This window comes from Haemorhous mexicanus, chromosome 33 (genome assembly GCF_027477595.1).
Source record: "Haemorhous mexicanus isolate bHaeMex1 chromosome 33, bHaeMex1.pri, whole genome shotgun sequence".
NCBI lineage: Eukaryota > Metazoa > Chordata > Aves > Passeriformes > Fringillidae > Haemorhous > Haemorhous mexicanus.
The window spans coordinates 1504065-1527172 of record NC_082373.1 but is presented as its reverse complement, the minus strand read 5'-3'; the positions used below and the strand labels follow the sequence as shown (position 1 = coordinate 1527172).

The window sequence follows — 23108 nt, the reverse complement described above, 5'->3', positions numbered from 1 at the left end:
GTCAGGGAAGAAGGGCTGGAAGTGTGAGGCGAAAAAAGGCGGTAAATGTGAGGTGAAAAAGGTTGGAAACCTGAGGGAAGAAGGGCTGGAAGTGTGAGGCAAAAAAAGGCGGGAAATGTGAGGTGAAAAAGGTTGGAAACCTGAGGGAAGAAGGGCTGGAAGTGTGAGGCGAAAAAGAGTGGGAAATGTGAGGGGAAAAGGGTCAGAAAGTTGAGGCGGGATGAAGATGCTGGGATGGGGATCCCAGGGATTCCAGGACCCTGGGGATGGGGTCCCCAGGATGGGAATCCTGGGATTTGTGCACATGGATCTGCTGATGCCATCAATAAAAGGTCTCTGAGCAGCCTCGTCCCACTGTACAGATTTGGGGACGCCAGCCAGGGGGTGATGACACTGTCTGACTGTGACATTTTGGGGTCACCCCCAGTGATCCTAGTGTGGCCATGCAGAGCTTTTCCCATCCTCCAGGGACCACTGTCTGGGGTGAGGGAAGGAGATGGAGACCCCATACTCTCACCCCAGCATTCCTAAACCCTCTGGGGGTCTCTGGGGGCGTGGGGTGCAGGGGGAGCGCCCTAAAACTCTGATCCTGCTATTCCTTCCTCCCAGAACCACCAAATCCTGCTAAATCTTTGGCTGTGTTGCATAATTCCAACAATTTTTAATTGGGGGGGAGGGCAGGAAAAGCATCCCCAGAATATCGGGGGAGGGGTTGGGGGTTCGGAGGGCACAGGAGGCGCCCCAGAACCACAATCCCACCATGACCTGATCCCAAAATCCCTCCATGCCACTGCTGAACCCTCCGACCTCGCTGTGCGATTCCAACCATTTTTAATTCTAGGGATGGCGGGGGGCAGAAATGCATCCCCAGGCCCTCCTGAGGGAGAATCTGGGGGCCACAGGGGCCACCCCAAAACCCCGCTACGCCCCAACCCCTCTATCTCGGGCTCCCGCGATCCGTCATTGTGTCATTCCAATAATTTTTAATTCCCTGAGAAAGGGGGGACGGACAGGAAACGCCCCGATAAAACCCTCTGGGGGGATCATTCAGGGATTTTGGGCGGTCGCCCCGAAGCCCCCATCCCGCCATTCCCGGGATCCCTGGATGCCGCTGCCGAGCCCTCCGCCCTGGTTGCGTAATTCCAACCATTTTTAATTCCCGGGGGGGCAGGAAACGCGTCGCTGCCGTTACACAAAGCAGGAAGGGGGGAGGGAGAAGTCTGGGGGGGCTGCCTGTCCTTAGTCCCCCCCAAACCCACCCTGATCCATCTCCCGCTGGGAAAACACCCCCCCCCCCCCCCCCCTTATATCAAAATAACAAAAACCCAACAATTCGGGCAATTGGCACAATTACCCCCACTCAAAACCGGGCTCTTCGGGGGTGTCCCTGCTGGGACCCGCCCTTTTATTTCCCCCCTAGGGGTTCCCCCCGCCCAAATTGCCGTTTTCCCAAGGTTTCCCCCCCACTTTTCCCAGCGTTTTTCCCCCGCTTTTTTCCCAGCGGCGCATCCGGCGGGGAATGGGATGACGGGACCTTCCTGTTCCCGGCCCCGCGCCCGCCTCACGCCCGGGGGACGCCCCCGCCACGACCCCCCCCCGCACCCCCGAGCCCGGCGGGACCCCCGGAGCCACCCCCGGAGCCCTCCGCAACGCCCCCGGCCCCTCCCGCGCCGCCGAGCCGCCGAGGTGAGTCGGGGGGCGCGGGGGGAAGGGAAACGAGCCCGTTTTTGGGGGGGGAAGGGGAGGGGGAAAAAGCGGAGACCACCCCCCCCCTCCAAATTTTGCGAGACCCCCCCTCCCTCCAATGTGGGATATCCCGATGTTGGATTTGGGATGGGAGAGGCGATGGCAGAGGGGCGCCGTTGGGGGGCTGGAAATGAGGGAAAAAGGAGAGTGGGGACCCTCCCACAAAAAAACTGGGAGGGACCCCCCCCCCCCCCAACTGGGGATACCCCCGGGCTTGGATTTGGGATGGGGAGGCGATGGCGGAGGGATGGCAAAAGATTTGGGGCGGGGGGGGGGGTGGGGGGATGTGGATGAACGGCGGATTTTGGGGATGGAAAAGGGAGGGAAGAGAGCGGGGACACCCCCCAAAAATGGGGGAGATCCCCCCCCGTCCAGCTGGGGATACCCAGGGGAGAGAGGGGAACGATGGATGGGAGCCGGGGGGGTGGGGCGGGGGAAATGAGGCGCCGTTTGTAGGGTTGGAAAAGATGGGAAAAGGAGAGAGGGGAACGCTCCCGCCCTCCCCCCCCCCACATTTAGGAGATCCCTCCCCGATTTGGGATACCCCTGGTCTTGGATTTGGGAAGGGGGAGGCGATGGCAGGGGGGCAACAGTGGAAGGGGAGGGGGGAGGTGCCATTTTTAGGTTTGGAAAAGAGGGGAATAAGAGAGGAGGGACCCCCCCCCAAAAAATTTGGGAGACCCCTCCCGCAGTTGTGGATTTGGGATGGGAGATGGATTTGGGGCTGGGAGGAGGGATCAGGCTCTGGTTTGGGGGGGCAGAAAGGGGGGGAAGGAGAGTGGGGACCCCCTCCAAAAATTTTGGGAGCCTCCCCCCAAAAATTTGGGTTACCTCCATGTTGGATTTGAACGGGGGGGGACTGTGGATGAACCGTTTTGGAGGGGGGGGCAAGAGAATGGGGACCCCTCAAAAAAACCCTGGGAGTCCCCCCCAGTATTGGATTTGGGGTGGGGGTGAATTTTGGGGAAGATTCCTGGGTCTCCATTGTTCTTTTGTGCCCCCTCCCCAAAATTAAAGGGGGAGGGAGCAAACTTGGGGGGACTGGGAGTAATTTAGGGGCACCCTGGGTGATTTGGGGGGTCCTGAGTGATTTTGGGGGGCACTGGGTGACCCCACCCCCCATCTGCATCCCTCCATTCCCCCCTGCAGGTTTTAGGGGCTGAGTCCGGAGCTGCTGTGGGACCCCCCGAGACCCTCAAAGAGCAGGTGGGGGGAGAACTGGGGAGACACAGAGAGATTTGGGGGACACAGAGGGATTTTGGGGGGAACAGGGACATTTGAGGGGGCACAGAGGGATTTGGGATCCCATGGAGGGGTTTGAGATGACACTGAGGGATTTGGGGGGACATGAAGAGATTTGGGGGGGGCGCTGAGAGATTTTGGGGGGAACAGATGGGTTGGGAGGCAGAGAGGTTTTTGGGGGGATGAGACTTAGGGGGGCACGAGGGGGTTTGGGGGGTAACACCGAAGGATTTGGGGGAGGATATGGAAATTGAGGGCGGCAAAAAAGGATTTGGGGTCGCACTGAGAAATTTGGGGGGCGCAGCAGGAACTGAGATGCAAACAGTCCTTTGGAATTTGGGGGGGCTGAGGGTTTCTGCTGCTGAGGGGGGTCCTGGGGTGTTTTGGGGTGCTCAGGGCCCCCCTTGATGCCGCAGTCCCCACGGGAGCCCCCATGGAGCAGGACGAGCCGGACGTGGTGGAGCTGCAGGACTCGGACGAGGGGGACGTGGTCCGGAGGGTCTTCATCGGTGAGGGGGGGGACCCCAAAAGTGGATGGGGGGGGTTGAGGGGCTCCAGGTAACCCTGAAAGGTGGTACAGGAAATTCTGGGGGGGATCCAGACACTTGCACCACAAGAAGGGGGTGTGGGCAATTTGGGGGGGGATCCAGATGCACCCAGAAGGGGGTAGAGGTGTTTAGGACGGGGTTCAAGGCACTTCTGGGGGTCTCTAGACACCACTGGAGGGGCGTAGAGGCATTTGGGGGGGGCTTAAAACACTCTTGGGGGAGTCCCAGACCCCACCAGAAGGGGTTATTGGGAATTTTGGGGGACTCTGGGTACTTCTGGATGGGGCACAGCCCCTTTTTGGGGCACAGTGAGCATTTGGGGAGGGGATCCAGCCCCTTTTTGGTGCACTGGACACCAGGAGAGGGCTGCAGCCCCTTTTTGTGCCCTCTCTTGGGTCACAACAAATATTTGGGTCGGGGGTCCAGCCCATTTTTGGGATCCAGAGAACATTTGGGATGGGTGTCTGGCCCCTTTTGGGAGCACAACGAATATTTGCTCCGGGGTGCAGCCCTTTTTGGGTCACCATGAACATCTGGGTCAGGGCTCCAACCCCTTTCTGGGGCTCCATAAATATTTGAGGAGAAGGCCCAGCCCCTTTTTGGGTCACAACAAACATTTGGGGAAGGGTCCCAGCCCCTTTTGGGTCACAACAAACATTTGGGGAAGGGTCCCAGCCCCCTTTGGGTCCCAACAAACATTTGGGGAAGGGTCCCAGCCCCTTTTGAGTCCCAACAAACATTTTGGGGAAGGGTCCCAGCCCCTTTTGGGTCACAATGAACATTTGGGGAAGGGTCCCAGCCCCTTTTGGGTCCCAACAAACATTTTGGGGAAGGGTCCCAGCCCCTTTTGGGTCCCAACAAACATTTGGGGAAGGGTCCCAGCCCCTTTGGGGTCACAATGAACATTTGAGGAAGGGTCCCAGCCCCTTTTGGGTCACAACGAACATTTGGGGAAGGGTCCCAGCCCCTTTTGGGTCCCAACAAACATTTGGGGAAGGGTCCCAGCCCCTTTTGGGTCACAATGAACATTTGGGGAAGGGTCCAGGCAGGCTGGGGAGGCTCCAGGCCCCTTTTTAGGGCGCGATGAGCATTCGGGGAGGGGTCTCAGCCCGTTTTAGGAGTACAATAAAGGTTTGTGTCGGGCCCCCAGCCCTTTTAGGGGTTTGGAGGTCCAGCCCCTTGCCTGCTCTCACCCCCTGCCCGTGTCCCGTGTCCCCCCAGCCGATGACGGCATCGTGAGCGACGGCGAGGCCGAGGTGCTGCCGCACGAGATCATCCGCACGGTGATCCCGCACAGCCCCCTGCGCCCCCCGCCGCCCCGCGGCACCCCCGGCCCGGCCCCGGGGGGCTCCGAGGAGGGCGGGGGGCGGCGGGGCGGGGGCCGCCAGCGCCCCTTCATCTGCAACGAGTGCGGCAAGAGCTTCAGCCACTGGTCCAAGCTGCTGCGGCACCAGCGCACGCACACGGGCGAGCGGCCCAGCACCTGCGGCGAGTGCGGCAAGAGCTTCTCGCAGAACTCGCACCTGGTGCAGCACCGCCGCACCCACACCGGCGAGAAGCCCTACAGGTGCGGCCACTGCGGCAAGAGCTTCTCCTGGAGCTCCAACCTCATCCAGCACCAGCGCATTCACACCGGGGAGCGCCCGTACGGCTGCGCCGAGTGCGGCAAGAGCTTCACGCAGAGCAAGAACCTCATCAAGCACCAGCGCACCCACGCCGGGCCGGGGGCGGCGCGGCCGCGGCGCTGCGCCCACCCCGCCGGTGCCCCCCGGGCGCTGAAGGGGCCTCGGGCGGGGGGCGAGGGCGAGGGGCCCGCGGGGGCCGAGGGCGGCTGCGGGCAGGAGCCGCTGATCTGCGTGGAGTGCGGGGAGAGCTTCGCCCGGAGCGCCGCGCTCAGGAGGCACCGCCGGGGACACCGCCCGCTCTTCGTGCCCTGAGGGGACAGTGTGGGGACAGTGCCCATGGGGACACTGCGGAGAGGGCACGGGGACAGTGTGGGGACAGTGCCCATGGGGACACTGCGGAGAGGGCACAGGGACAGTGGGGCACTGTCCTCGTGCTGCTGGGGGCACCACCTGCTCTTCGTGACCTGAGGGGACAATGTGGGGACACTGCGGAGAGGGCACGGGGACAGTGGGGCACTGTCCTCGTGCTGCTGGGGGCACCACACGCTCTTTGTGCTCTGAGGGGACAATGTGGGGACAGTGCCCACTCTTCGTGCCCTGAGGGGACAATGTGGGGACGGTGCCCATGGGGACACTGCGGAGAGGGCACAGGGACAGTGGGGCACTGTCCTCGTGCTGCTGGGGGCACCACACGCTCTTTGTGACCTGAGGGGACAATGTGGGGACAGTGCCCACTCTTTGTGCCCTGAGGGGACAGTGTGGGGACGGTGCCCATGGGGACACTGCAGAGAGGGCACAGGGACAGTGGGGCACTGTCCTCGTGCTGCTGGGGGCACCACACGCTCTTTGTGACCTGAGGGGACAATGTGGGGACACTGCAGAGAGGGCACAGGGACAGTGGGGCACTGTGATCACACCGCCAGGGGCACTGCCTGCTCTTTGTGACCTGAGGGGACAATGTGGGGACGGTGCCTGCTCTTTGTGACCTGAGGGGACAATGTGGGGACAGTGCCCTCTCTTCGTGCCCCAAGGGAGCATGGGGACACTGCGGAGAGGGCACAGGGACAGTGGGGCACTGTGATCACACCGCCAGGGGCACTGCCTGCTCTTAGTGCCCTGAGGGTACAGTGTGGGGACAGTGCCCTCTCTTCGTGCCTCGAGGGAGCGTGGGGACACTGCAGAGAGGGCACAGGGACAGTGGGGCACTGTCCTTGTGCTGCTGGGGGCACCACCTGCTCTTTGTGCCCTGAGGGGACAATGTGGGGACAGTGGCACCGGGACATGGGGACAGACGGATAGTTGGGGCACCACCTTCTTTTCATGCCCTGAGGGGACACCGCGGTGGATAGGACAAGGACAGCTGGACAATGCTCTGGCAGTGCCTGCTGTTGGTGACCTGCTTGGACACGGGGACACAGGAGACACGGTGCCACCCTGGTGGGGACACAGGGACTGTGCTACAGGCAGGAGACACGGTGCCACCCTGGTGGGGACACAGGGACTGTGCTACAGGCAGGAGACACGGTGCCACCCTGGTGGGGGACACAGGGACTGTGCTACAGACAGGAGACACGGTGCCACCATGGTGGGGACACAGGGACTGTGCTACAGACAGGAGACACGGTGCCACCATGGTGGGGACACAGGGACTGTGCTACAGACAGGAGACACGGTGCCACCATGGTGGGGACACAGGGACTGTGCTACAGACAGGAGACACGGTGCCACCATGGTGGGGACACAGGGACTGTGCTACAGACAGGAGACACGGTGCCAGCCTGGTGGGGACACAGGGACTGTGCTACAGGCAGGAGACACGGTGCCACCATGGTGGGGACACAGGGACTGTGCTACAGGCAGGAGACACGGTGCCACCCTGGTGGGGGACACAGGGACTGTGCTACAGACAGGAGACACGGTGCCACCCTGGTGGGGACACAGGGACTGTGCTACAGACAGGAGACACGGTGCCAGCCTGGTGGGGACACAGGGACTGTGCTACAGACAGGAGACACGGTGCCACCATGGTGGGGACACAGGGACTGTGCTACAGGCAGGAGACAGGGTGCCACCCTGGTGGGGACACAGGGACTGTGCTACAGGCAGGAGACACGGTGCCAGCCTGGTGGGGACACAGGGACTGTGCTACAGGCAGGAGACACGGTGCCACCATGGTGGGGACACAGGGACTGTGCTACAGACAGGAGACACGGTGCCACCATGGTGGGGACACAGGGACTGTGCTACAGGCAGGAGACACGGTGCCACCATGGTGGGGACACAGGGACTGTGCTACAGACAGGAGACACGGTGCCAGCCTGGTGGGGACACAGGGACTGTGCTACAGGCAGGAGACACGGTGCCACCATGGTGGGGACACAGGGACTGTGCTACAGACAGGAGACACGGTGCCACCATGGTGGGGACACAGGGACTGTGCTACAGGCAGGAGACGCGGTGCCACCCTGGTGGGGACACAGGGACTGTGCTACAGGCAGGAGACACAGTGCCGCCCTGGTGGGGACACAGGGACTGTGCTACAGGCAGGAGACACGGTGCCACCCTGGTGGGGACACAGGGGGTGTTTCATGGGCAGGACGTGGTGGCAGAGCTGGCGTCACATGAATTATGCCACAGGTGAGTGAATGTGGTGACACCAAGCTGGGAGACTGTGGGGGGCACCTGGACTGGGACAAGGACAGGACACAGTGACTCCAAGGGGGAGGACACACGGACAGGACAGAGTGACATAGAGTGGATGTCCCCAAGCCCACCCCTGTGCCCCTCGGTACCACATCCCAGAGCTGTAAATAGGGGAAAGGGGGAGGGACATGGGGGTGGGACCCCTGGGGGCAGGGGGTGACACTGGAACGCCCCTGTGGGGGTGGGGACCCTCGGGGTGGGGAGGGGGGGCAGGGCAGGTGACACTGCGACCCCCTGTGGGGGTGGGGACCCTCGGGGTGGGGAGGGGGCATGGACGGTGCTGGGCTGTGAATAAAGTTGTGTTTTGGGGGACCTGGGTGTTGGTTTTAGGGGGTGATAAAAATGGGGGGGTGGGGGGCAAAGTTCCCCAAGGGGGGTTTGGGGAGAACGCTGGGAGAGAGTAAAAAATCCCTGGGGGAGGGAGGGAGGGCAAAAAGCCCCCCCAGGGGGAGTTTGGGGGGCACAGGGGTTTGGAGGGCCCTGGGTCAGTCACTGAGAAACCCAAAAGGATGGGGGGAGTGACAGATGGGATTTGGGGGTCCAAAAAGCTGTCTCAAAATATGGAAGGGATGGCAGGAAGGCCCCAGCTTGGAAGGGGCCTGAGGGGACCCCAATGCCAAGAAAAGTGTTGGAGGGGCTGGGTCAGGCTGTGGCTGCCCACGGAGACTCAGAGATCCCTGAACACGAACACCTTTTCCATGGGAAAGAAAACGAACAGCCAAGGTTCCTGACGTCAGTTTAAGTGTGGGGACGTGGTGGGCTGGTGAGATTTACTGTCCAAGGTTTCTCCCCGACAGTGCTGCCAGCATCTGACCGTAGCCACGATGGCTGCACTGGGCCTAAAACTCCGGTGATCCCCTGGGGATGCCTTTTGCATCTGGGCTTTCAGGTTTAGAAACCCCTACCTAACCCTAACCCCAGCCCTAGCCCTAACCCCAGCCCTAACCCTAACCCCAGCCCTAACCCTAACCCCAGGCAGTAAGCCCAGCCTAGGGCTAAGGCTGATTCCAAGAAAAGAGCGGTAGAGGCCGGCAGCTCTTCTGGGGTTTTTCAGGGTCCTTTCAGGGTATGACAGAGGCTGAGGGGCACGCTGGGGGTTGGGGGTGACAGAGCCTGGGGACTGCGCCCCCCAAATCCCGGGGGTCCCACCCCGGCCACGCCCCCACCCCGCTGGCACCACTCAGACCTAGCGGCGCCCAGCGCATGCGCACAAAAGTGCGCGTGGCCCAGCGCGGACTACGACTCCCGTGCTGCCCCGCGGGGCGGGAAGTGCGGCGTGGAGGCGCGCTGATTGGACGCAGGGGGCGGTGCCGAGCGCTGATTGGCTGAGGCCGAGGTTTGAACAGGCGCGCGGCGGGCCCCGCCCTCTGGCGGAAGGCGGCGGAGCAGCAGCGCAGCGTGAGCGGGGTGGGGGGGCGGCCCGGGGGGATTTGGGGCAATTTGGGGGTCCCGAGGGGAAATTTGGGGGGTTGAGACCCCCTCAGGGAGCCGGGGAGGGCGAGAGGGGCCCGGCGAGGAGGGGGAGAGGTAGAGCTGCAGGTGAGGGGAGGGGGTGTGAAGGCCGCGGGAGGGTTGGGCGGGGGGAGGTCTGGGCCTCTGAGGGTGTGGGGACCCCCGGAGGGGCTGGAAATGGGGCTGGGGGTGTCAGAAAGTGGGGCCGGGGGGTTGTGGGCTCGGACTGGGGGGACTGGGGGGATCTGATCACTTAAGGGGGCTGGGGAGTGGGGCTGGGGGCTTGGTGGGGGAAAGGGATGGGGCTGGGGGTCCCTGTGGTGTCAGGAATTGGGGCTGGGGGCGCTCCGGAGCACTGAGGGGGCAAAGAAGTGGGGCTGGGGGGGCTCTGTGGGGTTTGGGGATTTGGGGGGTTTGGGCTCTGCAGGTTTGGTGAGCTGAGGGGTTTGGGGGTTCTGGGGGTCCCACACCTCCCCTTGTCCCCCCCAGCCCCGCATCACACAGAAACCCCCCAGGAGAAGCCCCCGGGATGGCCGGGAAGGACGAAAAAGATGGGAAAGATGGAAAGGATGGAAGCACGGACGGCTGGGCCGGCATCGAGGAGCGCCTGGAAAAGATCAGGGTGAGCCTGGGAGGGCTGGGCTCTGATCCCTCTTTTCCTCAAGAAAACCTCGGGATCTGGGGCTCTGATCCCTCCTTTCCTCGGGAAAACCTCGGGATCTGGGGCTCTGATCCCTCCTTTCCTCGGGAAAACCTTGGGATCTGGGGCTCTGATCCCTCTTTTCCTCAGGAAAACCTCGGGATCTGGGGCTCTGATCCCTCCTTTCCTCGGGAAAATCTCGGGATCTGGGGCTCTGATCCCTCTTTTCCTCAGGAAAACCTCGGGATCTGGGGCTCTGATCCCTCCTTTCCTCGGGAAAACCTCGGGATCTGGGGCTCTGATCTCTCCTTTCCTCGGGAAAACCTCGGGATCTGGGGCTCTGATCCCTCCTTTCCTCGGGAAAACCTCGGGATCTGGGGCTCTGATCCCTCTTTTCCTCAGGAAAACCTCGGGATCTGGGGCTCTGATCCCTCCTTTCCTCAGGAAAACCTCAGGATCTGGGGCTCTGATCCCTCTTTACCTCAGGATCTGGTGAGGTCTGGGGCTCTGATCCCTCTTTTCCTCAGGAAAACCTCGGGATCTGGGGCTCTGATCCCTCTTTTTCTTGGGAAAACCTTGGGATCTGGGGCTCTGATCCCTCTTTTCCTCAGGAAAACCTCGGGATCTGGGGCTCTGATCCCTCTTTTCCTCAAGAAAACCTCGGGATCTGGGGCTCTGATCCCTCCTTTCCTCGGGAAAACCTCGGGATCTGGGGCTCTGATCCCTCCTTTCCTCGGGAAAACCTTGGGATCTGGGGCTCTGATCCCTCTTTTCCTCAGGAAAACCTCGGGATCTGGGGCTCTGATCCCTCCTTTCCTCGGGAAAATCTCGGGATCTGGGGCTCTGATCCCTCTTTTCCTCAGGAAAACCTCGGGATCTGGGGCTCTGATCCCTCCTTTCCTCGGGAAAACCTCGGGATCTGGGGCTCTGATCTCTCCTTTCCTCGGGAAAACCTCGGGATCTGGGGCTCTGATCCCTCCTTTCCTCGGGAAAACCTCGGGATCTGGGGCTCTGATCCCTCTTTTCCTCAGGAAAACCTCGGGATCTGGGGCTCTGATCCCTCCTTTCCTCAGGAAAACCTCAGGATCTGGGGCTCTGATCCCTCTTTACCTCAGGATCTGGTGAGGTCTGGGGCTCTGATCCCTCTTTTCCTCAGGAAAACCTCGGGATCTGGGGCTCTGATCCCTCTTTTTCTTGGGAAAACCTTGGGATCTGGGGCTCTGATCCCTCTTTTCCTCAGGAAAACCTCGGGATCTGGGGCTCTGATCCCTCCTTTCCTCAGGAAAACCTCGGGATCTGGGGCTCTGATCCCTCCTTTCCTCGGGAAAACCTCGGGATCTGGGGCTCTGATCCCTCCTTTCCTCGGGAAAACCTCGGGATCTGGGGCTCTGATCCCTCTTTACCTCAGGATCTGGTGGGGTCTGGGGCTCTGATCCCCCTTTTCCTCAGGACAACCTCGGGATCCTGCTGGGGAGATCTGTGGGGAATTCTGGGCTGGGGTCTGACCCTTTTTCTTGGGAAAACCTCTGGATGCCACTGTGGGACCTCTGGGGGGGTTCTGACTCTCTCCTTTCCCAGGAAACAACCCCTGAGGGTCTCTACTCTGACCCCAGACCCCCCTTTTCCCCCAGGAAATGCCCCTTGAGGGTCTCTGCTCTGACCCCAGACCCCTCTTTTCCTAGAAGACAACCCCTGAGGGTCTCTGCTCTGACCCCAGACCCCTTTTTCCCCCAGGAAATGCCCCTGAGGAGCTCTGTCCTGACCCCAGACCCCTTTTTCCCCCAGGAAATGCCCCTGAGGAGCTCTGTCCTGACCCCAGACCCCTGTTTTCCCCCCAGAAAATGCCCCCTGAGGAGCTCTGTCCTGACCCCAGACCCCTCTTTTCTCAGGAAATCTCCCTGAGGGTCTCTGCTCTGACCCCAGACCCCTCTTTTCCCCCAGGAAATGCCCCTTGAGGGTCTCTGCTCTGACCCCAGACCCCTTTTTCCCCCAGGAAGTCCCCCTGAGGAGCTCTGTCCTGACCCCAGACCCCTTTTTCCCCCAGGAAATGCCCCTTGAGGGTCTCTGCTCTGACCCCAGACCCCTTTTTCCCCCAGGAAATTCCCCTGAGGCTCTCTGCTCTGACCCCAGACCCCTCTTTTCCCCCAGGAAATGCCCCTTGAGGGTCTCTGCTCTGACCCCAGACCCCTCTTTTCCCCCAGGAAATGCCCCTGAGGGTCTCTGCTCTGACCCCAGACCCCTCTTTTCCCCCAGGAAATCCCCCTGAGGGTCTCTGCTCTGACCCCAGACCCCTTTTTCCCCCAGGAAATCCCCCTGAGGGTCTCTGCTCTGACCCCAGACCCCTTTTTCCCCCAGGAAATGCCCCTGAGGAGTTCTGTCCTGACCCCAGACCCCCCCAGGAAATCCCCCTGAGGCTCTCTGTCCTGACCCCAGACCCCTCTTTTCTCAGGAAATCTCCCTGAGGGTCTCTGCTCTGACCCCAGACCCCTCTTTTCCCAGGACATGACCCCTGAGGAGCTCTGTCCTGACCCCAGACCCCTCTTTTCCCCCAGGAAATGCCCCTTGAGGGTCTCTGCTCTGACCCCAGACCCCTCTTTTCCCAGGACATGACCCCTGAGGGTCTCTGCCCTGACCCCAGACCCCTCTTTTCCCCCAGGAAATGCCCCTGAGGAGCTCTGTCCTGACCCCAGACCCCTCTTTTCCTAGAAGACAACCCCTGAGGCTCTCTGCTCTGACCCCAGACCCCTCTTTTCCCCCAGGAAATGCCCCTGAGGGTCTCTGTCCTGACCCCAGACCCCTCTTTTCCCCCAGGAAATGCCCCTGAGGCTCTCTGCTCTGACCCCAGACCCCTTTTTCCCCCAGGAAATGCCCCTGAGGAGCTCTGTCCTGACCCCAGACCCCTCTTTTCCCCAGGAAATCCCCCTGAGGGTCTCTGTCCTGACCCCAGACCCCTCTTTTCCCCCAGGAAATGCCCCTGAGGGTCTCTGCTCTGACCCCAGACCCCTTTTCCCCCAGGAAATGCCCCTGAGGGTCTCTGCTCTGACCCCAGACCCCTTTTTCCCCCAGGAAATGCCCCTGAGGAGCTCTGTCCTGACCCCAGACCCCTCTTTTCCCCCCAGAAAATGCCCCTGAGGAGCTCTGTCCTGACCCCAGACCCCTCTTTTCCTAGAAGAAAACCCCTGAGGGTCTCTGCTCTGACCCCAGACCCCTTTTCCCCCAGAAAATGCCCCTGAGGAGCTCTGTCCTGACCCCAGACCCCTCTTTTCCTAGAAAACAACCCCTGAGGCTCTCTGTCCTGACCCCAGACCCCTTTTCCCCAGGAAATCCCCCTGAGGCTCTCTGCTCTGACCCCAGACCCCTCTTTTCCCCCAGGAAATGCCCCTGAGGGGCTCTGTCCTGACCCCAGACCCATCTTTTTCCCCCAGGAAATCCCCCTGAGGGTCTCTGTCCTGACCCCAGACCCCCCTTTTCCCCCAGGAAATGCCCCTTGAGGGTCTCTGCTCTGACCCCAGACCCCTTTTTCCCCCAGGAAATGCCCCCTGAGGGTCTCTGCTCTGACCCCAGACCCCTTTTTCCCCCAGGAAATCCCCCTGAGGGTCTCTGCTCTGACCCCAGACCCCTCTTTTCCCCCAGGAAATGCCCCTGAGGCTCTCTGTCCTGACCCCAGACCCCTCTTTTCCCCCAGGAAATGCCCCTGAGGGGCTCTGTCCTGACCCCAAACCCCTCTTTTCCCCCAGGAAATCCCCCTGAGGCTCTCTGTCCTGACCCCAGACCCCTCTTTTCCTAGAAGACAACCCCTGAGGGTCTCTGCTCTGACCCCAGACCCCTCTTTTTCCAGGACTTGGCCCCTGAGGAGCTCTGTCCTGACCCCAGACCCCTCTTTTCTCAGGAAATCTCCCTGAGGGTCTCTGCTCTGACCCCAGACCCCTCTTTTCCCCCAGGAAATCCCCCTGAGGAGCTCTGTCCTGACCCCAGACCCCTTTTTCCCCCAGGAAATGCCCCTGAGGCTCTCTGTCCTGACCCCAGACCCCTCTTTTCCTAGAAGACAACCCCTGAGGGTCTCTGTCCTGACCCCAGACCCCTCTTTTCCCCCAGGAAAGCCTCCGCACCCCCTCAGCCCCTCGCTCCCGCCGTGTCCGCGCCTGCGACCACGCCCTGCGCTCCTGCGCGGCCGAGCTGGCCCGGCCCGGCGGGCTGCTAGCCCACGGCACCCAGCTGCTAGCCCTGGCCCAGGAGGCCACGCAGCTCTACCTGAGCCTGGAGCCCGAGCCCCCGGAGCTGTACCTGGAGAAGATCCTGTTCCACGTGCTCCGCAACGCCGCGGCCTGGGCGGGACCTCACACCTGGAGCGTGGCCGAGCTGCTGCGGGCGCGGCTGCGGCGCTGCCACCGCGGCGACGACTGGGCCACCGTCACCTCCAGCGCTTTCGGGGTCCTCTGGAAAGCTGCAGCCGCTCTGGCCGGGCCGGAGAGGCCACGGGAGGAGGGCAGGGCTGTGCTGACCGCCAGGATCCGCGCCCTGCGCTTCCTGCTGCTGCTGGAATGCCGGGATGGGGAATTCCCAGCTCGGGAATCCTTCCAGCCGCCGTTCTTCACCTCGCAGACCGCCCAGCACGCCGCGGCCGCCGCCGCTCTCTACGAGGCTCAGAGGGCTCCGTGCCCGCTCTTCCTGGCCAGGCAGCTCCGGGAATTCCTGCTGGACGCTCTCAGGGATGAGGCCCCGCAGCCTCCGGGCCTCCAGGATTCCCTGTGCTTCCTGGAGCTCACCCTGGAGCGCTGCCGCCACCTCTGCAAAGCCCGGCGGCCCCGCGACGCTCTGGACGCCCTGGAAGATTCCAGAACGTTCCTGGGAGCTGGGAATTCTTTGGGAGCCCCTCTGGAGCTGCTGGAAGCCGGGATCCAGCTCAGCCGGGCTCTGCTGGCCAAAGGCGTGGGTGCCGTGGGGCCGGCCTTGAGGCGGGCGGGAGCGGCGCTGGCGGCGGAATGTTCCGGAAGGCTCCTGCGGGTGCTGCTGGAGAGCTCCCAGTTCGTGCTGGCGCAGCTCGGCGAGGTGCTCAGGAGGAGCCGGGAGCTGCCCCTCGGCCTCCGGGACCTTCCTGGGCTTTGTGGCTTCTGCCAGGGCCACGGGCGGGCGCTGCGGCGGCTGCTGGCCCAGGTGAGGAGGAGGAGGAGGAGGAGGAGGAGGAGGAGGAGGAGGAGCTCCGGGATGAATCCCTCGAGGTCACTCCGTGCTGCTCCCAGCCCTGCCAGCAGCTCCTGGAGTGTGGGCAGTCCCAAATCCCACTTTTCTCCATCGAGCAGCAGCTCCTAGAGCTCCTGAACCCCTACATCCTGTTTTTCCCCTTCCCTGCCCTTCCTGCCCCCCAAATCCCACTTTTCCTTCTTCCTGCACCCCAAATCCCACTTTTCCTTCTTCCTGCACCCCAAATCCCATTTTCCTTTTTCCTGCACCCCAAATTCCACTTTTCCTTTTCCCTGCGCCCCAAATCCCACTTTTCCCTGCACCCCAAATCCCACTCTTCCTTTTTCCTGCACCCCAAATTCCACTTTTCCTTTTCCCTGCACTCCAAATCCCACTCTTCCTTTTTCGTGCCCCCCAAATCCCACTCTTCTTTTTCCCTGCACCCCAAATCCCACTCTTCCTTTTTACCCTGCACCCCAAATCCCATTTTCCTTTTTCCTGCACCCCAAATCCCACTTTTCCTTTTTCCTGCACCCCAAATCCCTCTCTTCCCTCTTCCTGCACCCCAAATCCCATTTTCCTTTTTCCCTGCCCTTCCTGGGTCCATCCTCATCTTCAGCAGAAGCCCCTGGAGCTTCTGGACCCCCAAATTCCCCTTTCCCCATTCCCAGTTCCATTCCATGACCCCATTCTGACCCCATTCCCAAATCCCATTTCCCCCATTCCCAGCTCCACCCCATCATTCCCAAATCCCATTTCCCCATTCCCAAATCCCATTTCCCCATTCCCAAATCCACCCCATCATTCCCAAATCCCATTTTCCCCATTCCCAAATCCCATTTCCCCATTCCCAAATCCCATTTCCCCACCCCCAAATCCCATTTTCACATTCCCAAATCCCATTTCCCCATTCCCAAATCCCATTTCCCCCCTCCCAAATCCCATTTTTCCCATTCCCAAATCCCATTTTTCCCATTCCCAAATCCCATTTTTCCCACTCCCAAATCCCATTTCCCCACTCCTAAATCCCATTTCCCCATTCCCAAATCCCATTTTCCATTCCTGGGTCCACCCCATCATTCCCAAATCCCATTTCCCCATTCCCAAATCCCATTTCCCCATTCCCAAATCCCATTTCCCCACTCCCAAATCCCATTTCCCCATTCCCAAATCCCATTTTTCCCACTCCCAGGTCCCTCCTGACTCCACCAGGGAGCAGGTGATGGTGAAGCAGCTGCTCTTCCAAGGCCTCCAGCTCTTCTCCAACGCCATCCACGAAATATTCCAGCGCTCCCAGGCACGGATCCGCGTCCCTGGGGGGGCTGGGAGCCTCTCCCGTGGGATTTGGGGCTGGAATTTTGGGATTGAGCCTCTCCTGTGGGATTTGGGGCTGGAATTTTGGGACTAAGCCTCTCCCTTGGGATTTGGGTTTGGAATTTTGGGACTGAGCCTCTCCCGTGGGATTTGGGGCTGGAATTTTGGGATTGAGCCTCTCCCGTGGGATTTGGGGCTGGAATTTTGGGATTGAGCCTCTCCTGTGGGATGTGGGGCTGGAATTTTGGGGTGGAGCCTCTCCTGTGGGATTTGGGTTTGGAATTTTGGGATTGAGCCTCTCCCGTGGGATGTGGGGCTGGAATTTTGGGGTGGAGCCTCTCCCGTGGGATTTGGGTTTGGAATTTTGGGGTGGAGCCTCTCCCGTGGGATTTGGGGCTGGAATTTTGGGACTAAGCCTCTCCCTTGGGATTTGGGTTTGGAATTTTGGGACTGAGCCTCTCCTGTGGGATTTGGGGCTGGAATTTTGGGGTGGAGCCTCTCCTGTGGGATTTGGGTCTGGAATTTTGGGATTGAGCCTCTCCCGTCGGATTTGGGGCTGGAATTTGGGGTGGAGCCTCTCCTGTGGGATTTGGGGCTGGAATTTTGGGATTGAGCCTGTCCCGTGGGATTTGGGTCTGGAATTTTGGGATTGAGCCTGTCCCGTGGGATTTGGGTTTGGAATTTTGGGATTGAGCCTCTCCTGTGGGATTTGGGGCTGGAATTTTGGGGTGAAGCCTCTCCCGTGGGATTTGGGGCTGGAATTTGGGATTGAGCCACTCTGGGATCCTCTCCTGTGGGATTTGGGGCTGGAATTTTGGGGTGGAGCCTCTCCCGTGGGATTTGGGGCTGGAATTTTGGGGTGGAGCCTCTCCCGTGGGATTTGGGGCTGGAATTTTGGGATTGAGCCTCTCCCGTGGGATGTGGGGCTGGAATTTTGGGGTGGAGCCTCTCCCGTGGGATTTGGGTTTGGAATTTTGGGGTGGAGCCTCTCCTGTGGGATTTGGGTTTGGAATTTTGGGGTGGAGCCTCTCCTGTGGGATTTGGGGCTGGAATTTTGGGACTAAGCCTCTCCCGTGGGATTTGGGTTTGGAATTTTGGGACTGAGCCTCTCCCGTCGGATTTGGGGCTGGAATTTGGGGTGGAGCCTCTCCCGTGGGATTTGGGGCTGGAATTTTGGGATTGAGCCTGTCCCGTGGGATTTGGGGCTGGAATTTTGGGATTGAGCCTCTCCCGTGGGATTTGGGGCTGGAATTTGGGATTGAGCCACTCTGGGAGCCTCTCCTGTGGGATGTGGGGTTGGAATTTTGGGGTGGAGCCTCTCCCGTGAGATTTGGGATTGGAATTTTGGGGTGGAGCCTCTCCTGTGGGATTTGGGGTTGGAATTTTGGGGTGGAGCCTCTCCTGTGGGATTTGGGATTGAGCCTCTCCTGTGGGATTTGGGTTTGGAATTTTGGGGTGGAGCCTCTCCCGTGGGATTTGGGTTTGGAATTTTGGGGTGGAGCCTCTCCTGTGGGATTTGGGGCTGGAATTTTGGGGTGGAGCCTCTCCCATGGGATTTGGGGCTGGAATTTTGGGATTGAGCCTCTCCCGTGGGATTTGGGGCTGGAATTTGGGGTTGAGGGGTCCTGAGGGGATTCTAGAAGCTTCTCCCAAGGGATTTGGGGTTGGAATTTGGGGATTGAGGGGTCCTGAGGGGGTTCTGGAAGCTTCTCCCATGGGATTTGTGGTTGGAATTTGGGATTGAGGGGTCCTGAGGGGTTTCTAGAAGCTTCTCCCATGGGATTTGGGGCTGAATTTGGGGATTGAGGGGTCCTGAGGGGGTTCTGGAAGCTTCTCCCGAGGGATTTGGGGCTGGAATTTGGGATTGAGGGGTCCTGATGGGGTTCTGGAAGCTTCTCCCGAGGGATTTGGGGCTGAGGAGGGGTCCCTGCCGTGTCCCCTGTGGCCCTGGGCTCCCGGGTGACCCGCGGTGTCCCCGCAGCCCTCGGAGGGCCCGGAGCTGTCACAGGTGACCACCAGCTGTGTCCAGAGTGTCACCTGGATGCTGGAGGGGCTGCAGGGGCTGCCCGAGGCCGAGAGGGGCAAGTTCCTGGATGTCACTGGTCAGTGCCACCACCTGTCCCCGTCCCCAGTGTCCCCAGTGGTCAGTGCCGCCACCTGTCCCCATCCCCAGTGATCAGTGCCACCTGTCCCCATCCCCAGTGTCCCCAGTGGTCAGTTCCACCACCTGTCCCCATCCCTTGTGACCCCAGTGCCACCACCTGTCCCCATCCCCTGTGATCAGTGCCACTGCCTGTCCCCATCCCCTGTGTCTCCAGTGGTCAGGGCCACCACCTGTCCCCATCCCTTGTGACCCCAGAGCCACCACCTGTCCCCATCCCCAGTGGTCAGTGCCCCCCCAGGGCTCTGTGTCCCTGTCCCTGCTGTCCAGGGGGTCACTCTGTGTCCGGGGGTGTCCCCATCCCCAGTGCCACCCCAGGGCTCCGTGTCCCTGTCCCTGCTGTCCAGGGGGTCACTCTGTGTCCGGGGGGGTGTCCCCATCCCCAGTGCCACCCCAGGGCTCCGTGTCCCTGTCCCTGCTGTCCAGGGGGTCACTCTGTGTCCGGGGGGGTTGCAATCACTTCTGGATGAGCAGTGGTCACTGCAGTGTCCCCTCCCTGTCCCGTTGGTCACTCTGTCCCCTCCGGACACAGCTGTGGTCACCTTCCGCCTGGGCCAGGCCCTGCAGAGCCGGAACGTTCCGGAAGCGGCCGGAGCCGTCTGCGAGCCCCTGTGCCAGGCAGTGCTGGCCGGCCACGGCTACGGCTGGCCCGGGGTCACCCCGGACAGGGTACTGGGGGCACTGGGAGCACTGGGGTGGGCTGCTGGGGGCACTGGGATGGGGTGCTGGGGGTACTGAGAGCACTGGGATGGCCTACTGGGAGTAGTGGGAGCACTGGGATGGCCTACTGGGAGTACTGGGAGCACTGGGATGGGCTGCTGGGGGCACTGGGAGTACTGGGGTGGGCTACTGGGGGCACTGGGATGGGCTGCTGGGGGTACTGAGAGCACTGGGGTGGGCTGCTGGGGGCACTGGGATGGGGTGCTGGGAGCACTGGGATGGGGTACTGGGCGTACTGGGATTAACTGGGAGGGCTGGAAGCCTCTGGGGGTACTGGGATGGGATGTGGGATACTGGGATGGGGAATGGGCTCACTGCGGGTACTGGAATCACTGGGGATACTGGGAAGGCTGGGATCCCTGGCATACTGGGAGGGCTGGGATCACTGGGGGATACTGGGAGGGCTGGGATCACTGGGCATACTGGGAGGGCTGGGATCACTGGGTATACTGGGAGGGCTGGGATCCCTGGGTATACTGGGAAGGCTGGCATCCCTGGGGATACTGGGATCACTGGGGATACTGGGGATAATGGGATCCCTGGCATACTGGGAGGGCTGGGATCACTGGGCATACTGGGATCCCTGGGGTTCCAGGCATACTGGGATCCCTGGGCATACTGGGAGGGCTGGGATCCCTGGGGATACTGGGGAGGCTGGGATCCCTGGGCACACTGGGATCCCTGGGCACACTGGGGTCCCTGGGCACACTGGGATCCCTGGCACACTGGGGTCCCTGGGCATACTGGGATCCCTGGGCATACTGGGGAGGCTGGGATCCCTGGCACTCTGGGGTCCCTGCCACACTGGGGTCCCTGGGCATACTGGGATCCCTAGGGAGGCTGGGATCCCTGGCACACTGGGATCCCTGGCACACTGGGGTCCCTGGCACACTGGGATCCCTGGCACACTGGGATCCCTGGGGATACTGGGAGGGCTGGGATCCCTGGCACACTGGGATCCCTGGCACACTGGGATCCCTGGGCACACTGGGATCCCTGGGCACACTGGGATCCCTGGCACTCTGGGATCCCTGGCACTCTGGGATCCCTGGCACACTGGGATCCCTGGCACACTGGGGTCCCTGGGCACACTGGGATCCCTGGGCACACTGGGATCCCTGGCACTCTGGGGTCCCTGGCACACTGGGGTCCCTGGGCACACTGGGGTCCCTGGGCACACTGGGGTCCCTGGCACACTGGGGTCCCTGGGCACACTGGGGTCCCTGGGCACACTGGGGTCCCTGGCACACTGGGGTCCCTGGCACACTGGGGTCCCTAGGGATACTGGGATCCCTGGGCATACTGGGGAGGCTGGGATCCCTGGGCACACTGGGATCCCTGGGCACACTGGGATCCCTGGCACTCTGGGATCCCTGGCACTCTGGGGTCCCTGGCACACTGGGGTCCCTGGCACTCTGGGATCCCTGGCACACTGGGGTCCCTGGCACACTGGGATCCCTGGCACTCTGGGGTCCCTGAGGATCCCGCCATTCCCGCCCCTCTCCCACAGCTCCACAGGTGCTTCCGGCTGCAGGTGGAGAGCTGGCGCTGCCGGGCCCGGCCAGAGCGGGCCCTGGACGCCGTGGCCCAGTGGCTGCTGGCCCTGGGGACACCTTCCCAGGGGCTGGGGACACCTGGCCAGCCCATCCCGGGCCAGCCCAGCTCCCTGGTGGCCGAGCTGGTGGCGCTCTGGGCCAGGATCAAGACGGAGGCGGCCAAACAGGGAGCGGAGGAGCTGCGGCTGCGGTGAGGGGGATTGGGATTGGGGGATTGGGGTTTGGGGTTTGGGGAGTTGGGGAATGGGGATTTGGGAATGGGGAGTTGGGGTTTGGGGGATTTGGGATTGGGGGTATGGGATTGGGGGTTTTCGATTGGGGAATTGGGGATTTGGGGAATGGGGATTGGCAATGGGGTTGGGGATTGGGGAACGGGGATTTGGGGATGGGGGTTGGGGATTTGGGAATGGGGAGTTGGGGAATGGGGAGTTGGGGAATGGGGAGTTGGGGAATGGGGATTGGAGAATGGGGATTGGGGGTTTGGGATCGGGAATTTGGGATTGGGGTTTGAGGTTTGGGATTGGGGAATGGGGATTTGGGATCAGGGAATGGGATTTGGGATCGGGGTGGCAGGATTGGGATGGAGGATTTGGAGAACAGGATTGGGATGGGCTGGGATGGAGGAATGGGATTGGAATGGGATGGAGGAATGGGATTGGAATGGGGTGGGATGGGCTGGGATGGAGGAATGGGTTTGGAATGGGGTAGAAGGGGATGGGATGGAGGAATGGGATTGGAATGGGGTGGGAGAATGGAGCAGGAGGGATGGGATGGGATTGGGAGGGGGGAATCAGGAGCCCCCTGGGATGGGGGAAGGGGAATGGGCTTGGAGCTCCCTCCCATGCCACCACCCCACCCAGACCCCCCTGCTCGTTCCTCTGATGCCAGGACCCTGCGGGACGCCCTGGAGTGCCAGTCCCGGTGCCACTGCCTGTCCCTGCCCGGGGACACCCTGCTGCTCCTGCTGCTGGCCGAGCTCCAGGCCTACAAATCCCTGCGGGCCCCCACGGGCCCCGAGCGCTACAACGTCCTGTGCGACCTGCTGGGCCTGTGGGACCCCGAGGGAGCCTGGGACCCCCCAGGACCGCGGGACCCCCCGGGAATGCCGGACCCCCCGGGAATGCCGGACCCCGGCCGGAGCCTGCCCAGGGCGGCGGCGCTGCAGGAGCTGGGACAGCTGCTGTGCAGCCACAGCTTCAGCGCCCACACCGACTGGTGGGTGCTGAGCCCGGCCCTGATCCCAGTCCTGATCCCAGCCCTGATCCTGATCCCAACCCTAATCCCAACCCTGATCCCAGCCCTGATCCTGATCCCAATCCTCCATCCCAAACCAGCTGCTGTGCAGCCACAGCTTCAGCGCTCACACCGACTGGTGGGTGCTGAGCCCAGCCCTGATCCCAGTCCTGATCCTAAACCCAGTCCTGATCCTGATCCCAGCCCTGATCCCTACCCCAATCCTCCATCCCAGTCCTGATCCCAACCCTGATCTCAATTCTGATCATGATCCCAATCCTGAGCCCAGCTCTGAGCCTGATCCCAATCCTCCATCCCAATCCTGATCCCAATTCTCCATCCCAGTCCTGATCCTGATCCCAGTTCTGATCCTGATCCCAATCCTCCATCCCAGTCCTCCCTCCCAACCCTGATCCCAGTCTCTCATAAACCCTGATCCCGATCCTGATCCCAATCCTCCATCCCAATCCTCCATCCCAATCCTGATCCCAATCCTTCATCCCAATCCTGATCCCAATCCTCCATCCCAGTCCTGATCCCAATCCTTCATCCCAATCCTGATCCCAATTCTCCATCTCAGTCCTGATCCCAACCCTAATCCCAACCCTGATCCTGATCCCAATCCTCCATCCCAGTCCTGATCCTGATCCCAGTCCTGGTCGTAACCCTGATCCCAGTCTCCCATCAACCCCAATCCCAACCCTCATCCCAGTCCTGATCCTGATCCCAGTCCTGATCCTGATCCTGATCCCAGTCCTGATCCTGATCCCAACCCTGATCCCAAGTCCTGATCCTGATCCCAGTCCTGATCCTGATCCCAACCCTGATCCCAAGTCCTGATCCTGATCCCAGTCCTGATCCTGATCCCAACCCTGATCCCAGTCCTGATCCTGATCCCAATCCTCCATCCTGATCCTGATCCCAGTCCTGATCCTGATCCCAGTCCTGATCCTGATCCCAGTCCTGATCCTGATCCCAGTCCTGATC

General features: G+C 61.5%; 3 protein-coding genes across 3 annotated transcripts in view; all 3 read left to right on the top strand.

Annotated features, from left to right (window-relative positions):
* Positions 1 to 1199: 1199 nt before the first annotated feature.
* LOC132340779 (serine/arginine repetitive matrix protein 1-like) lies at positions 1200 to 4882 on the top strand. Its single transcript, XM_059871869.1, has 4 exons — positions 1200 to 1686; positions 2896 to 2952; positions 3405 to 3497; positions 4758 to 4882. The coding sequence occupies exons 1-4, from the start codon at positions 1525 to 1527 to the stop codon at positions 4773 to 4775; spliced, it is 330 nt and encodes a 109-aa protein (XP_059727852.1). The 5' UTR covers positions 1200 to 1524; the 3' UTR covers positions 4776 to 4882.
* LOC132340728 (zinc finger protein 787-like) lies at positions 4859 to 5486 on the top strand (the record flags this gene model as incomplete). The annotated part of the gene is made up of 1 exon (XM_059871787.1): positions 4859 to 5486. A coding segment is annotated over one exon (615 nt), but the record flags the coding sequence as incomplete, so codon positions are not given.
* A 3669-nt stretch (positions 5487 to 9155) lies between these two features.
* ESPL1 (extra spindle pole bodies like 1, separase) overlaps positions 9156 to 23108 on the top strand; it is a 50059-nt gene continuing 36106 nt past the window's right edge. Inside the window, 8 exon segments of the mRNA XM_059871786.1 lie at positions 9156 to 9262; positions 9806 to 9938; positions 14052 to 15110; positions 16330 to 16434; positions 18433 to 18553; positions 19145 to 19281; positions 20843 to 21078; positions 21777 to 22103. Coding sequence (XP_059727769.1) covers positions 9846 to 9938; positions 14052 to 15110; positions 16330 to 16434; positions 18433 to 18553; positions 19145 to 19281; positions 20843 to 21078; positions 21777 to 22103 — 2078 coding nt within the window. The 5' untranslated portion in view covers positions 9156 to 9262; positions 9806 to 9845.